Raw genomic sequence first — 15,624 nt, forward strand, 5'->3', positions numbered from 1 at the left:
CTTCCTTGCCTTTGACAGCGCACTCTTTCCCCATGCACCCGTCCGTCACACACCTTTCTCGCGCACACTCTTGCGCACACTCTCCCGTCACACCCTCTGTAACACTTACCACACCGCGCTTCCATGTGCTCCCTCGCACACGCGCTACGACCGACTCATTCTCGCCAGCACCCTCACTCCTTGGCACGCACTTTTTCCTCACACACCCCAGAGTCGGACTTTCTCGCACACCTTTTTCGCACACCAGACCTGTCGCACACTTCACCAACGGCCTCTCACGAACACCCGGGTCCATCTCGACCCCCAAGCTTCTTAAATCCCCTGGCGCATCATACGCACGACCATATTGGTCACCACTTACACCGGGTCCTCTTCCTCTTCGCTTCTCCTCCATCACCTGCGAATCCCTCATCCGGTTAATGAGCACATCATTACGATCCAAACACAGACTTTGGACCAATTCTTTTACTTCCTCTTTTATCTCTTTCTTATCCCCTCTCCGTCGCTTCTTAATTTCGCTCACCCCTTCTTCCACTTCTTCTAATTTCTGCTTCACCTCTTTTATGTCCCGGTACGTCTCCTCAAGCTCATCCTCTAAGGCTACCTTGACCGTTTCCATGTGCGTCCTCACCTGCCGGTCCGTCGTCTCCATTACCTCTATCACCTCGTCCAACCTCGTTGTCAGTCCCTCACGTACCATCTGACATTCCCTCTTCGTCGCTACCAAGTCATCTTTTAGTTCTTTCTGTGTCGCTTTTAAACCTCCTAATACCGCAGTGTTCCTTTGAACCTGCTCCGTTAGTCCTTTTTGTCCCTCCGTCAGCTGTTCCACCTCCTGCGTCAGGTCCTCTATGCCCCCTTGCAATTTTACAGTCCCCTTTCTCACCTCCTTCTCCATGTGCTCCTTACAGTGCCTCACCTCCTCGCGCACTCCTCCGACCTCCTCACTCACTCCTCTTCTGATCTCCTCTCCCATCACTTGCATCTCCTGCCCAGATGCCACCCTCATCTGCTCCATTTCCTCCCTGTGAGCATCCAGTTTGGTTTCTACCCCCATTCTGACCCCCTCTATCTGCTGCCCCATTTGTTTAACTTCCCTTTCCGCTTGGTCCCTCATGTCCCTCAATTTGCCTTCCATACTGTTTTCTAACCCCTCTAACCCATTTTTCACTCCCTCTATCTGATTCTCCTGGGCAGCCATTCTATTTTCTACCCCCGTTAACCCCTCCTGTATTTCCCCTAATCTATTGTCTAATTTCCCAAATTTCTTGTCTAATCCCTTAAAATTATTGTCTAATTCCTTAAAATTATTGTCTAATCCCTTAAAATTATTGTCTAATCCCTCACCGGTACCCCTCGCTTCGTCCCTCATTACCCCCAATTGGTTTCCCATTACCCCCATTTGGCCCTCCAATCGCTCACTCTGAGCATCCATCCGGTTTTTCAAACCTCCAATTTGGTCTCCCATTTGTTCCATAAAGGCCCTCATTTGCAGGAGGAAAAGGTTCGAATCCACCAGGGGCGCTGCCACGGTCGCGGGCGCCGCGACCAGCGAGGCGCCATTTTGCGCACCCGCAATGTCGGGCGCAACGACGCTAATTTGTGCGTCTGCTACCCTCGCTGCTTCGCTCTCCTCGCGTCCCTCAATTTGGTCCTGGACCGACCCTGCCTCACTCTCCTCTACCGGACCCCAGCTGTCTTGATCCGCCATAGCGCGACTTTCAAAATTCGGGTTTTTATATTTTGTAAAACACAATCAAATTTCGCCTTTATAATTTCGAGCGCGTAAACGCGCTCCGGATCGAATTCTACTTCCCAAAATTTGGGCCTAACAAATTTAGTCCCAGGTCCGAATCCGACACTCCTGACACCAATTGTTACAGACACGACTTTGATGTTATGGTGGGCCGAGCGGAATGGCCGCCGTGTCCGCACAAGTTACCCGATTATACTCGAACGTTGCCGAGTCGCGCTACGCTAAATCAATGAAGGAAAAGGACACAACGGCTGGGATTAAAATGACACGACACCAGGGATACGGTTCTCAAGACCTCCGGAGGAGGTTATATTAGGGCGGAAGGTCAGATTACAACGACAAGAGGGACAGCATAGAAAGGCAGGCACTTAGACACACTCTTATATTAGCCCCGACAGACGACAGATAAACGGGACAAAACTGACTCACACGGGGATTGATGGCAAGGAAAGCGGGTATCGATGGCTCAAGGTGCACTCTTGGCTCAAGGACAGAATCGACCCGGTCCGGTCCAAAGATGCGGGAGGTCTCACTCAGCGCTCGGAGGTGGTGACTTGTCTTCTCAAGCTGGGGGCGCATCTGACGTCACGTCCGGTAAGTGGCTGCGTATATCCGGCGGGGAGTGACACGCCCTCGGCTCGTTAGCTCCGCCCCAGATGGAATCGGTCCGCCCTTCTTATTGGGTGCGGGGGGGTTACCGGCTCCGCCCCTGACGAGGAGCTGACAGCCGGCCCCTTCGTGGTAACCCCGTGGAGCGCATGGGCAATGGCGGCTAACCACGCCGGTGTGAGGACGCACACTCCCCGCGCCGCGCCGCCCCCAATCTCCTCTGTTGTTGTAGTTGTAGTTGTTGTTGTAGTTGTTGTAGTTTCATGGGGAAGATGGGAGGAGGTATGGGAAGGTCCTAAACTCACTACTGGTGCCATACAATCACATTCTGGTGCAACGAAGAGTCAGAATTAATGGAAACGAGTCCTTAACTGACATAGACTAAGAATAACTAGCAAGATGTCCGAAAGTTGTCTACGTGAGATGCGGTGGACCTGGGCACGACATTTAATGGGGGAAAAAGGGGAAGGTCGGTTCTACAGAGTGTTATTTACAGGCAATGGGACTAGGGAATGGGGGATTGGGGATAGTTGGGGAGTATTGGGGAAATAGGGGAGTATTTACAAGCGGATATTGAGGCCAAGTCCCATATCCGCAACAATATTCTTATATCAAATTAGATTTTACTCTCGTCTAATTAGGTGAACAAAGCCTAATTAGGTGAATAAAATTTAATTACACGAACAATGATCTCCATAGCAACGACTTTGGACCTTGGATACGGTCGCTTTTATATAACCAATCTCAAAAAGTGTGGTATCAAAAGATTCGGAATAGCCTATAGTGCAATCCAGCTGAGAACCAATCAGAAGCCTCAACCAGATAATCCCTGCCTCGCCTCGCCTCAACTGCCTGAACTGATGCGTCCTGTCTTTGTGTTCTGAAAAATCATACCAATTTTCTATCGTCCACCATTTTTCTCCACGATCATCGTTCTTGGTCCAAATTACATCAAATTGATCGTTAGAACATTTTGAATCGTTTTATCTGCTATGGGGTGTTCATCGCGGTCCGGTCGGCGCAAAAAACGCAAACATTGCGGTCGAGTTCCCTTCGATTAGAAAAGCAAGATGGCGGCGTCCATAGACGAAACCAGTAGCCATGATGAAAATGTTTGTAGTTCTTCGAGGAAAATCGCCCCAAATATCGACAAACCACTGATCAAGGAAGACTCTAACGTCTCTGAGGGTTTAGTAACTCAACATTTAGTAACTCCCAGTTGATAATATGTGCAAGTTTGGCGACTTTATATTGTACTTTGACGGAGATATCTTGTTTGAAAAAAATGTGGTTTTCACCTCTCGGCGGCCATTTTGAATATGTAATTAGCATAAATTATGCAAATTTTTTTGCAAAATATATACTTTATGGTATGTCCTTCAATATGATGTGTGATGTTTATTGATTCATCCTTTGCTGTCAAAGTTGACTATTTTGGGATAAAGCTACCTTAATAGCCTTTTCTTCTTCTCTTTTCAGGTGAACCAGTAGCATGGACGATTGCGTTTTCTGCGGCAAGTCGCTCGGCAACGGCGAACCAACCACGACAGTAGGTGCCAAGGGGTGTGATGGAATAAGCAAGGCAAATGACGTCCGGCAGGCTGATATAAGTGTTGCACCTGGACAAGTTGTACACACCAACTGCAGGAAGGACTTCTGCTCCAAACTGTCTATTGAACGAGACAACAGAAAACGGGGATATGACTGTGCTGGTGCTTCCAGCGGCACTGTGCGTGCGCGTCGATCTGGCAGTCTTGCTTTTGACTACAGCCAACACTGTTTGTTCTGTGGAACACCAGACAAGTACCAGGCTAGAGAAAAAACACATAAACTTATACCAGTCCGAACAACGGACTTCCAGAGCAAGGTTACAGAGAGCTGTGTTAAACGCAATGATGCCTTGGCAGAGACAGTAAAGGCTCGAGTTGAATTCGCCCAGGACTTGCATGCCGCTGACGCAGTCTATCACAATGTATGTAGCGTAAACTTCAGAACTGGGAAGCAGATTCCACGCCAGTTCCTTACAGTGCCAAGCAAGCGACCTAAGTATGGTAGACCGGTTGATGACACACGAAACGATGCATTCCTACAAGTTGCAGAGTACCTCAAAGCCCATGACGAGGAACAGACAACGATACAGGATCTCATAGAGAAAATGGGGGAACTTCTTGCTGGAACTGATTGCACACCATATGGATTCACCTACATGAAGGAATGTATCCAAAAGCAGTTTGGTCAGGATATCGCCATCGCTGAAATAAATGGCAAAGAGAATGTTGTGACCTTTCGCCACAGGGCCTCTGCGATCATTCACGAATTCCATCAAAGGGAAAAGGAGACAACCTCTGAAGCTGAGAAGATGAGACTGATTGAGACGGCAGCAAAACTGATCAAAAGTGATGTGAAATTAGTAGAACAGTCGATAGATATGTATCCATGCTCAACTGAATTTTCCGCACCAGAAGAAGCCATGTCGTTCCTACCGGAATCATTAAAACTCCTTCTTCAAACACTCTTTGTCGGCCGAGATGCTGATAGGAAAGTCGGTTCTGTAGGCCAAGCAATCATGCAGGCAATTCGGCCCCGAGTGCTGCTGGCACCCCTACAGATAGGACTGGGTGTACAGATGCACCATCATTTTGCATCAAAGTTCTTGATCGACACGCTCCATGCTCACGGATATTGCAGTTCTTATCATGAGATACAAAGGTATGAACGGAGTGCAGCAGTTACACTAGGGACAGACATACCAAACTACCGGCCAGAGCAGGTCATCCAATATATGGCGGACAATGTCGATCACAACATCCGTACAATAGATGGCCTCAACACATTCCACGGGATGGGAATGATTGCGTCTGTCACTCCTGGCCCCTGCCGGACATCAACAAGAATGCCACGTTTATCTGTGACACTGAAGGATGTTGAAGCTGTGGGTCGGATAAACATCCGGCATCTGACATCACCTTGCGATGGTCTAGATACTCTGAGGTATGAGGTTCTGCAAGATGAGATGGAAAAGGACAGATCTACCAACCTTGACCTCCTCTGGAAGCTGTCCCTCACATTGCGCTCACCACGACCAGCATGGTCTGGCATGATGCAAGCCGTGCACACTGGTGTACATCCAGGTCAGTCTGCAATCTTTCTGCTTCCCATGATCGACATGAACAGCAGTGATCCAACTTGCATCTATTCAACATTGACATTTCTATGTGAGCACGCCAAACAGTACAACGCAAAGGTCATCATCACATTTGACCAACCACTTTGGTGGAAGGCGCTTACCATCATCGAAAGCCAACCGGAGGGCAGTGACTTGCGTAAGGTTGTACTGCGCTTGGGAGGCTTCCACACGTTGATGAGCTTCTTGGGGAGTATTGGAAATATCATGTCAGGATCTGGACTGCGCTCTGTTCTGGAACTGGTGTATGCTGAGAACACTGTAACGCACATGCTCTCTGGCAAGGCATATGACCGAGCTATCCGTGGTCATCTCTTGGTTGATGCAGCACTGAACACTCTCCTCGCAGAAAGGGTACTTGGTACGCTAGTGCCTGCTTGTTCGCAGGCTCAGGATGATGGCCCTCAGGGCACTACAGGAGATGACGAACCAAGTGAAGACGCGATAATGCAAAGCATAGATGAGGCACAGGCAGCCATGGATCCGCATGATACCGAGGCAGGACAGGCAGCCATGGATCCGCGTGATACCGAGTCAGGGTCGCAAAGTGTGGGAGCTGGCCCAGTTGACCTGTGTGAGCTACGAAACCTGTATGATTCATTGTTGAAGGGTGAGGGTTGCACTGAAGATATCCTTTCAGCCCCGGTTCTGGACTCTGTTCGTGACATCATGAATGTTGCTCGACAATCGAAGAAGGATCTGCGTACAGCACAGCTATGGCTGCAATACATGGACATGATAGACATTCTGAGGACATTCCTGAGGTCGGAACGCACTGGTGACTGGCGTCTGCACGTGCACGCTTTGCACGACATGTTGCCCTACCTAGCAGCTGCAGGCCACAATCTGTACACAACATCTGTGTACATCTACCTGCAGCGACTGGCACAACTGTCTATTCAGCATCCGGACAGGTATGTTGGAGACAGGTATGGTAACGCTGTCATAGTGTTCGATGGATATGTGAGCGCACCCTCCACCAAAGATGTAGCGCACAGCAGGCGCGTTCGATCTCACAGCAGTCCCCTTGTCAACTTCACAACGGACATGGTATGTACTATGAAGAAAGATGACTTCCTTGCCAACCAAACAAATAAACAACGTTTCATCAATCTACTGAGTGATGACCTTCAACGGCGGCACAACGCTGTTCATCATGCCAGGGCAGATGCAGATGTTCTCATAGTGGAGACAGCCATTGCATGTGCAAACACCAAGGACACCGTGATAGTTGGCGACGACACCGATCTTCTTGTTCTCCTTTGCAGTCGTGCAGGGCCCACATCTCACAACCTGTTCTTCCGACCTGAGCCTAAGCTGACGTCAAGGAGGCAAGCAAGATGTTGGAATATCGAGCAAGTGCAAAAGACACTTGGACGCAATGTTTGTGACAAGCTTCTTGTTGCACATGGACTCCTGGGTTGTGATACCACGTCAATAATTTACTCGATTGGCAAATCAACAGCCTTGAAGAAGCTGAACTCCAGTGCGTATTTCTCCGAGCTTTTGGCAAACTTCAACACTCCTGGAGCGTCAAAAGAGGATGTCATGACAGCTGGAGAGAATGCCCTGGTTTGCTTGTATAATGCCCAGCCCGGGGAAACACTGGACATGCTGAGGCTTCAACGCTTCCACCAGAAGGTTTCAACAAGCACTGTCAGAGTTGAGCCTCGTACCCTGCCCCCTACATCAGCATCTGCAAAGCAACATTGCCTACGGGTGTATGTTCAGGTTCAGCAGTGGCAAGGAGTTGCCATGGATGCCAATGGTTGGGGATGGGCTATCCGTGACGAGAGAATGGTTCCCGTGATGACCGAGATGAAGCCTGCTCCAGGTTACCTTCTAGATGCCATCCACTGTGGCTGCAAAACAGACTGCAGCACCCTACGATGCAGCTGTCGCAAGTACAGCCTGGAATGCTCTTACGCATGCAGTGAATGCAAAGGACTTCACTGTTCTAATGTGACCTTGTCAGAACCAGAAAGTGATCCCGAAGAAGAATAAGCTCTTAGGTTGGTGCTTGAATCGCAGTTCATTCAATTATTAAATAAAACACTTTTTTTTTTTTTCAATATATATATATTTTTTTCAATATTATTTTCAATATTATTTAACGATTTTTTTTGTATATATAGTACGATATGAACTTGTTCACATAAAGCCATTACATTGCAGGCCTCAGGGACATAAAATTGCAGGATCTCATAAGGATTTAGCACGGAAACAGTTTTTGGTCTGAAAAATTTATGCAGATTTTCGCTTAAAACCTTCTCTTAAAGATTGCAAAAATTCGAAATGTTCCAATGCTCCGATTCTCCTTGACTTTTAGTATGTCATTCTCCACTAAATTTGACATTGAAAAATGCATGTTTCATTACTATTGCAATTTGTGGTGGGTTCGACCCCAAAATGGCGTAGATTGACTGGACTATCAAGCAAGGATATCATGGTGTGAGCTGGCTCACAGTGACCTACTCTTTTCGAAACTCACAACACGATATCGATTATGTGACGTGCACAAGCCAAATCAGGCGGGACGGGGCAGCAGTGACACAGCTAACCTGATGCTAACCTGGAGCTGTGCTGCTGATGCAGTGCCCCCTTTGGGTTAGCTGTGCCGCTGTTGCAGTGCCCGCTGTATGTTGGCTGTGCTGCTGATGCAGTGCCCCCTTTAGGTTAGATGTGCTGCTGATGCAGTTCCCCCTTGAAGTGAGCTGTGCCGTTGATGCAGTGCCCCCTGTATGTCAGCTGTGTTGCTGATGCAGTGCCCCCTGTAGGTTAGCTGTGCTGCTGATGCAGTGCCTCCTGTAGGTTAGCTGTGCTGCTGATGAAGTGCCCCCTTTAGTTTAGCTGTGCTGCTGATGCAGTTCCCCCTTTCGGAAAGCTGTGCTGCTGATGCAGTGCCCCCTGCATGTTAGCTGTGCTGCTGATGCAGTGCCCCCTTCAGGTTAGCTGTGCTGCTAATGCAGTGCACCCTGTCCGTTAGCTGTGCTGCTGTTGCAGTGCCCCCTGAAGGTTAGCTGTGCCGTTGATGCAGTGCCACTGATGCAGTGCCCCCTTTAGGTTAGCTGTGCTGCTGATGCAGTTCCTCCTTGAGGTGAGCTGTGCCGTTGATGCAGTGCCCCCTGTATGTCAGCTGTGTTGCTGATGCAGTGCCCCCTTTAGGTTAGCTGTGCTGCTGATGCAGTGCCCCCTGAACGTCAGCTGTGCTGCTGCTGCAGTGCCCCCTGTAGGTTGGCTGTGCTGCTGCTGCAGTGCCCCCCTGTAGGTTGGCTGTGCTGCTGATGCAGTTCCCCCTGCACGTCAGCTGTGCTGCTGACGCAGTTCCCCCTTTAGGTCAGCTGTGCTGCTGATGAAGTGCCCCCTTTAGGTTAGCTGTGCTGCTGATGCAGTGCCCCCTGAACGTTACATGTGCTGCTGGTGCAGTGCCCCCTTGAGGTTACCTGTGCTGCTGGTGCAGTGCCCCCTTTAGGTTAGCTGTGCTGTTGATGCAGTTCCCCCTTTAATTCGCTGTGCTGCCGATGCAGTGCCCCCTGTAGGTTAGCTGTGCTGCTGATGCAGTTCCCCCTTTCGGTAAGCTGTGCTGCTGATGCAGTGCCCCCTGCATGTTAGCTGTGCTGCTGATGCAGTACCCCCTGTACGTTGGCTGTGCTGCTGATGCAGTGCCCCCTGTATGTTAGCTGTGCTGCTGATGCAGTGCCCCCTGTATGTCAGCTGTGCTGTTGATGCAGTGCCCCCTGTATGTTAGCTTTGCTGCTGATGCAGTGCCCCCTGGAGGTTAGCTGTGCTGCTGATGCAGTGCCCCCTGTCGGTTAGCTGTGCTGCTAATGCAGTGCCCCCTGTCGGTTAGTTGTGCTGCTGTTGCAATGCCCGCTGTATGTTGGCTGTGCTGCTGATGCAGTGCCCCCTTTAGGTTAGATGTGCTGCTGATGCAGTTCCCCCTTGAGGTGAGCTGTGCCGTTGATGCAGTGCCCCCTGTATGTCAGCTGTGTTGCTGATGCAATGCCCCCTGTAGGTTAGCTGTGCTGCTGATGCAGTGCCTCCTGTAGGTTAGCTGTGCTGCTGATGAAGTGCCCCCTTTAGTTTAGCTGTGCTGCTGATGCAGTTCCCCCTTTTGGAAAGCTGTGCTGCTGATGCAGTGCCCCCTGCATGTTAGCTGTGCTGCTGATGCAGTGTCCCCTTCAGGTTAGCTGTGCTGCTGATGCAGTGCACCCTGTCCGTTAGCTGTGCTGCTGTTGCAGTGCCCCCTGAAGGTTAGCTGTGCCGTTGATGCAGTGCCACTGATGCAGTGCCCCCTTTAGGTTAGCTGTGCTGCTGATGCAGTTCCTCCTTGAGGTGAGCTGTGCCGTTGATGCAGTGCCCCCTGTATGTCAGCTGTGTTGCTGATGCAGTGCCCCCTTTAGGTTAGCTGTGCTGCTGATGCAGTGCCCCCTGAACGTCAGCTGTGCTGCTGCTGCAGTGCCCCCTGTAGGTTGGCTGTGCTGCTGCTGCAGTGCCCCCCTGTAGGTTGGCTGTGCTGCTGATGCAGTTCCCCCTGCACGTCAGCTGTGCTGCTGATGCAGTTCCCCCTTTAGGTCAGCTGTGCTGCTGATGAAGTGCCCCCTTTAGGTTAGCTGTGCTGCTGATGCAGTGCCCCCTGAACGTTACCTGTGCTGCTGGTGCAGTGCCCCCTTGAGGTTACCTGTGCTGCTGGTGCAGTGCCCCCTTTAGGTTAGCTGTGCTGTTGATGCAGTTCCCCCTTTAATTCGCTGTGCTGCCGATGCAGTGCCCCCTGTAGGTTAGCTGTGCTGCTGATGCAGTTCCCCCTTTCGGTAAGCTGTGCTGCTGATGCAGTTCCCCCTGCATGTTAGCTGTGCTGCTGATGCAGTGCCCCCTTTAGGTTAGCTGTGCTGCTGATGCAGTGCCCCCTGTATGTCAGCTGTGTTGCTGATGCAGTGCCCCCTTTAGGTTAGCTGTGCTGCTGATGCAGTGCCCCCTGAACGTCAGCTGTGCTGCTGCTGCAGTGCCCCCTGTAGGTTGGCTGTGCTGCTGCTGCAGTGCCCCCCTGTAGGTTGGCTGTGCTGCTGATGCAGTTCCCCCTGCATGTCAGCTGTGCTGCTGATGCAGTGCCCCCTGTAGGTTAGCTGTGCCGTTGATCCAGTGCTCCATATATGTTATCTGTGCCACTGATGCAAGTGTGGAATGCTGATGACAGTTGTGTGCACTAACATCAGTTTCACTCTATTTCCGTTTTTTTAAATTCTCTTTACAGCAATTTTCCTCTCTCCTTGCTACTGCCTTTGGAATTTTGGTCGATCCACGGAAGGTACTGTATTTTTTGATTTAATTATCGTGTTTGCAGTAAATGTTTAATCAACCCCCTCCCCAAATGGCTAGTTTTGAGGCAACGATGGGTGACCGTTTGCGCAGATAAACCTTCTCCTTCATTCCCAGTTGATTTAATACCCTCGCCAGATGAGAGTGTATTGCATTTGAGTCTGTTTGTTTGTTTGTTTGTTTGTTTTTCCTCACAGAATAAATATAATTTTCTCTGCAACCGTTGGTCCGATTGACAGGAAATTTTCACCATAGGTGCACCTCCACCTGTAGAATTTGTCATGATAATTATGACGTCATAGGTCACATGGTTCGGCGGCTATGATTTTTTGAAGAATAAAACTTTGAAAAGCCACTCCTCCAGAACAGCTGATCAGATTGAACAGAAACATCAAACATATGTTCCCCATGCCTTGAGTATACCATGCTGTTCTTGAATAATTCATACGTCGAATGGTTTGGTGGCCATATTGGATTGCACGAAAATCTTTTTAAAATTACATCTCTTGAACCGCTTCATTGATCGATGTGAAACTTCAAAGTAATGTAGTGGTCGCAAAGCAGAGCACGTGTTTAAAATTTCAAAATGATTGGTCTTATGGTCTGGCAGCCAGAAGTTGTTATTGTTTGAAGAAGAAGAAACTCTACTATATTATCTTCTCCAGCCATGTGAGTTTTCAATATATCTATTAATTATGTACGGTTTGAAGTCGGTGGCATCCTGTCTATTAATTACGTACGCTTATAAATTATGTACTGTCGGAATGTACCTTTCGACAATTTGGACTGCTGAGACCCATTGGACCTTTGAAGAACGTTTAAGACCCCTCAAGACCATTAAGACCACCAAGACCCAAACATACCCTGAAGATCCTTAAATATCATGAAAAACCAAAGGACCCAAAAGACCCTGAGGACTTTGTGTCCCAAACCCATCCCTCTCTGTACCCACCATACCCAGTCGTACCCTGCTGCTCCTGGACTCCGTGTCCTTTCCTCCTGACAAGGTGGAAAGGTTTCTGTCAACCCTCGACTCTGATTCTGCAACTGGACCCGACGGCATCAGCCCACGGGTCCTAAAATCCTGCTCTGCCGCTCGATCTCACCCTCTCTCTGTTCTCTTCACCCTCTCTTTTGCTCAAGGTCAACTGCCATCTGCTTGGAAATCAGCCAACATCACCGCTTTGCAAAAAAAAGGTGCAAAAACAGATCCTAGCAACTACAGACCAATCAGCCTTCTCCCAATTATCAGCAAAGTCATGGAATCCATCATTGCTTCGGATATGAAATCTTTCCTCTTCTCCAATGGCTTGATCTCTGATCATCAATTTGGTTTCAGACCAGGTCACTCTACTCTGGACATGCTGCTTCTGCTGTCTCAACAATGGATGGAGGTCCTCAATGCCAAACAGGAAATTAGAGCTGTCTCCCTCGACATATCACGTGCCTTCGACACGGTCTGGCACCCCGCTCTGCTCACCAAACTCTCCTCCTTTGGTATCCATGGAAATCTCCACGCATGGCTGGCGGACTTCCTCTCTAGTCGTCGTCAACGTGTGGCCCTGAATGGGTTTCTCTCATCTCCTCTTCCTGTTCAGGCTGGAGTTCCCCAAGGCAGTGTTCTGGGCCCCGTGCTTTTTCTGGTCTTCATCAATGATCTCTCTGGCTCTCTTGAAAATCCTCTCTATCTCTTTGCTGATGACTCCACTCTCTGCCGCTCCATTCCTCTTCCCTCAGATCGGCAGTCTGCAGCCTCCTCACTCTCTGAAGACTTGGACAAAATCACAGACTGGTCAAACAAGTGGAACATGTCTTTCAATCCTGACAAATCTCACACTCTTACTATGTCTCTCCGAAAAGATCGACTGCACAACCCTCCCATCTACTTTCTCAACAATCCTCTCCAAGAAGTTCTGTCGCTCAAGCTTTTGAGTCTCACTATCTGCCATGATCTTTCTTGGGAAAACCACATTTCCAAGCTGGCCTCCAAAGCCAGTCGCCGACTGGGCATCCTCCGTCGTGCGAAGTCCTTCCTCGGCACACCTGAGCTCCTCACCACATACAAGGCTTTCATCCGCAGCTCAATGGAATACTGTTCTCCCCTATGGGCCGGTGCTCCTGCCTCACACCTAGCTCGGCTTCACGCTGTTGAAACCAAAGCTTTCAGAATTATTGGAATCTCCCGCGATGAAGCTATCTCTGAGGGCCTTTCACTCACTCACCGCAGGCAGGTAGGTGGTCTTTCTGTCTTCTACCGACTCCTCTCCGGCCTTGCACCCCCAGCTCTCTCTGTGCTCTGTCCCCCAAATATTCCTACAGGTCGCACAAGATCTGCCAGCAACCCTCTGATGGTTAAACTGCCGAAATCTCGGCTCTCTGCTCACCTTCACTCTTTCATTCCTCTTTTCTCCCGCCTCTGGAACAAACTCCCTCACTCCCTTCAATCCCACTCCTCCCTCCAGGTCTTTAAAACAGCTGTTCACCACCATCTCTTATCTTCCCCCATCCAAAACCTTGATCTTTTCTACCCCCGCTAATTCACCCCAGATCCACCTTGTTTGAAATTCCAACTTCTTTCCTGGAAGTCCTGGCAGTGTCCATATGTTTTATACCTCTCCCACCGCCCCCTTCCCATGCCCCCCCCCCAAAGCCCTCGCCCTCTCTCAGATCTCTCGATGTCTCCATGTCTCTCGGTCCCTGCTCTCAAATGTTGTGTTTGTGTCCTTCCTCCTCTCCCCATCTTGCTTACCGCTCCCGATGTTATATGTTTTATGTGTCGGTTTGTCTTTCTGTGTGATTAATGTTCGCTCTTTCACGAGCCTCGATCTTGTATACAAAAACCCCCCCAAAAAAAACCAAAAAAAAACCACTATGACCCAAAAGACCCAAAGGACCCAAAAGAGCCATAGGACCCTGATGGCTCAAAATACCCTGGGGACTCAAAAGACCCTCAGGACAGCCTCATTAAAAATATATTTAAAATACAACACTGAATTCAGTTTTATAAAGAGGACGTAATGTGTTACGCGTGTCTGATGAAAGTGGGATTGTACAAAATAATGAAAGAATGTACAAAAACTCCCCACAAAATACACCTCGCACACACACGTCTTGGCGAGGGTCTGCATTCTCTGATTGCTCTTTCTTGTTAATTGTTGGCAACACAACTCCGAAGCTCCTTTCCCGTTAATGCGCGAGATATGCGATGCGTTCGTCGGGTGAGGTGGCATTTGTGTTTGGAGGAAGAGCATAGTGTGAGGAGGCACGTCATGAGATCATAGAGAACCTCTCTGCAGAGTAATGTAATTATGCAGTTGAATATTGATTGGCAATAAACAAGCTATTATGAATGGTTTTTAGTTCAGAGTAATCTTGATGCGCTATGTTTCTTTCCAGGCTGATGGGGTTGAAGGAAAACTTCCATCAGGAAGCAGTTTGACTCATCTGACGGCCATTTTGCTTCTGGCAAGGGGTGTGTTGTGGTTGGTAAGGGGAGGGGGGAGGATACCAGATCATGCTGAAGTTAAGATATAGTCTTAGCACATACAGGTGAGCGTTCGGTCTTCGGCTGGCACCGGTCGTTAATGAATGGTCAAGATCCCACTGAGTCATGGAAAGAGTTTGCGAGTATCACTGGCACCCTGAACACATTACAATTTCCTGCCTTGACTGATTGCTGTAAAGACAGTGACAAACTACCCAGCATAACCCTCGCCAAGAGACTGATTTGGCAGCACCGACACTCCATAAGGAGCATTTGATGATGATAACGATGTTGATGATGCCGAGTCATTTTCCAATAATTTAAACTGAACAATCGCATCTTGCAATTGTTCAATTCGATCTACTTTTTCCACATCTTTATTACATCCATCTTTATTACAGGATTAACATCCAATTTGGTGGTCTTTCTGTCTTCTACCGACTCCTCTCCGGCCTTGCTCCCCCAGCTCTCTCTGTGCTCTGTCCCCCAAATATTCCTGCAGGTCGCACAAGATCTGCCAGCCACCCTCTGATGGTTAAACTGCCAAAGTCTAGGCTCTCTGCTCACCCTCCTTCTTTCATTCCTCTTTTCTCCCTCCTCTGGAACAAACTCCCTCACTCTCTTCAATCCCACTCCTCCCTCCAGGTCTTTAAAACAGCTGTTCACCACCATCTCTTATCTTCCCCAATCCAAAACCTTGATCTTTTCTACCCCCGCTAATTGACCCCAGATCCACTTTTTTTTAAATTCCAACTTCTTTCGTGGAAGTCCTTGCAGTGTCCATATGTGTTATACCTCTCCCACCCCCCCCCCCCCCCATTCCCACGCCTCCTCCCCCCAAGCCCTCTCTCTCCCACAGATCTCCCGATGTCCCTGCTCTCAAATGTTGTGTTTGTGTCCTTTCCCCTCTCTCCCCATCTTGTCTACCGCTCCCCTTATTTTGTGTTTATGTGTCGGTTTGACTTTTTGTGTGATTAATGGTAGCTCTTTTACGAGCCTCAATCTTGTATGCAAGAAAAAAAAATTTTAACATAAAATTGTCTCATTTTTACAGCATTTCAATTATGCGATAACCAGATGAAGGTAACTTTGCATTGCACGGTTAAGTTCGAAGGTGGCATGAAAATTGGGCTCCAGGTGTAGAGGAGAAACGTATGAGTACCGTATATACTCGTATATAAGTCGAGTTTTTGAGATTATTTTCATGGCCTAAATTTCAGGGGTCATCTTATGCAAGAGTAATGTTTTGGTGCAGCAGCACAGTTATTTGTCTTT

The 15,624-nt window shown here is 49.0% G+C and overlaps 2 protein-coding genes across 3 annotated transcripts in view; one reads left to right on the plus strand and one right to left on the minus strand.

Annotated features, from left to right (window-relative positions):
• LOC144892253 (uncharacterized) overlaps positions 1 to 15,624 on the minus strand; it is a 350,787-nt gene that overhangs the window by 253,597 nt on the left and 81,566 nt on the right. The gene's annotated exons all lie outside the window — the stretch shown is intronic.
• Positions 1 to 15,624, plus strand: part of COMMD7 (COMM domain containing 7) — a 55,182-nt gene that overhangs the window by 5,398 nt on the left and 34,160 nt on the right. The window contains exons 2-4 of one of the 2 annotated variants that reach the window (XM_078777906.1): positions 3,845 to 3,914; positions 10,801 to 10,854; positions 14,262 to 14,337. In XM_078777906.1, coding sequence (XP_078634032.1) covers positions 3,858 to 3,914; positions 10,801 to 10,854; positions 14,262 to 14,337 — 187 coding nt within the window. In that variant the 5' untranslated portion in view covers positions 3,845 to 3,857. The remainder of the gene's footprint in view (positions 1 to 3,844; positions 3,915 to 10,800; positions 10,855 to 14,261; positions 14,338 to 15,624) is intronic. The other variant, XM_068117309.2, reaches the window with a different exon arrangement.

This window comes from Myxine glutinosa, chromosome 5, assembly GCF_964187855.1.
Source record: "Myxine glutinosa chromosome 5, kmMyxGlut1.1, whole genome shotgun sequence".
Taxonomy (NCBI): Eukaryota; Metazoa; Chordata; class Myxini; order Myxiniformes; family Myxinidae; genus Myxine; species Myxine glutinosa.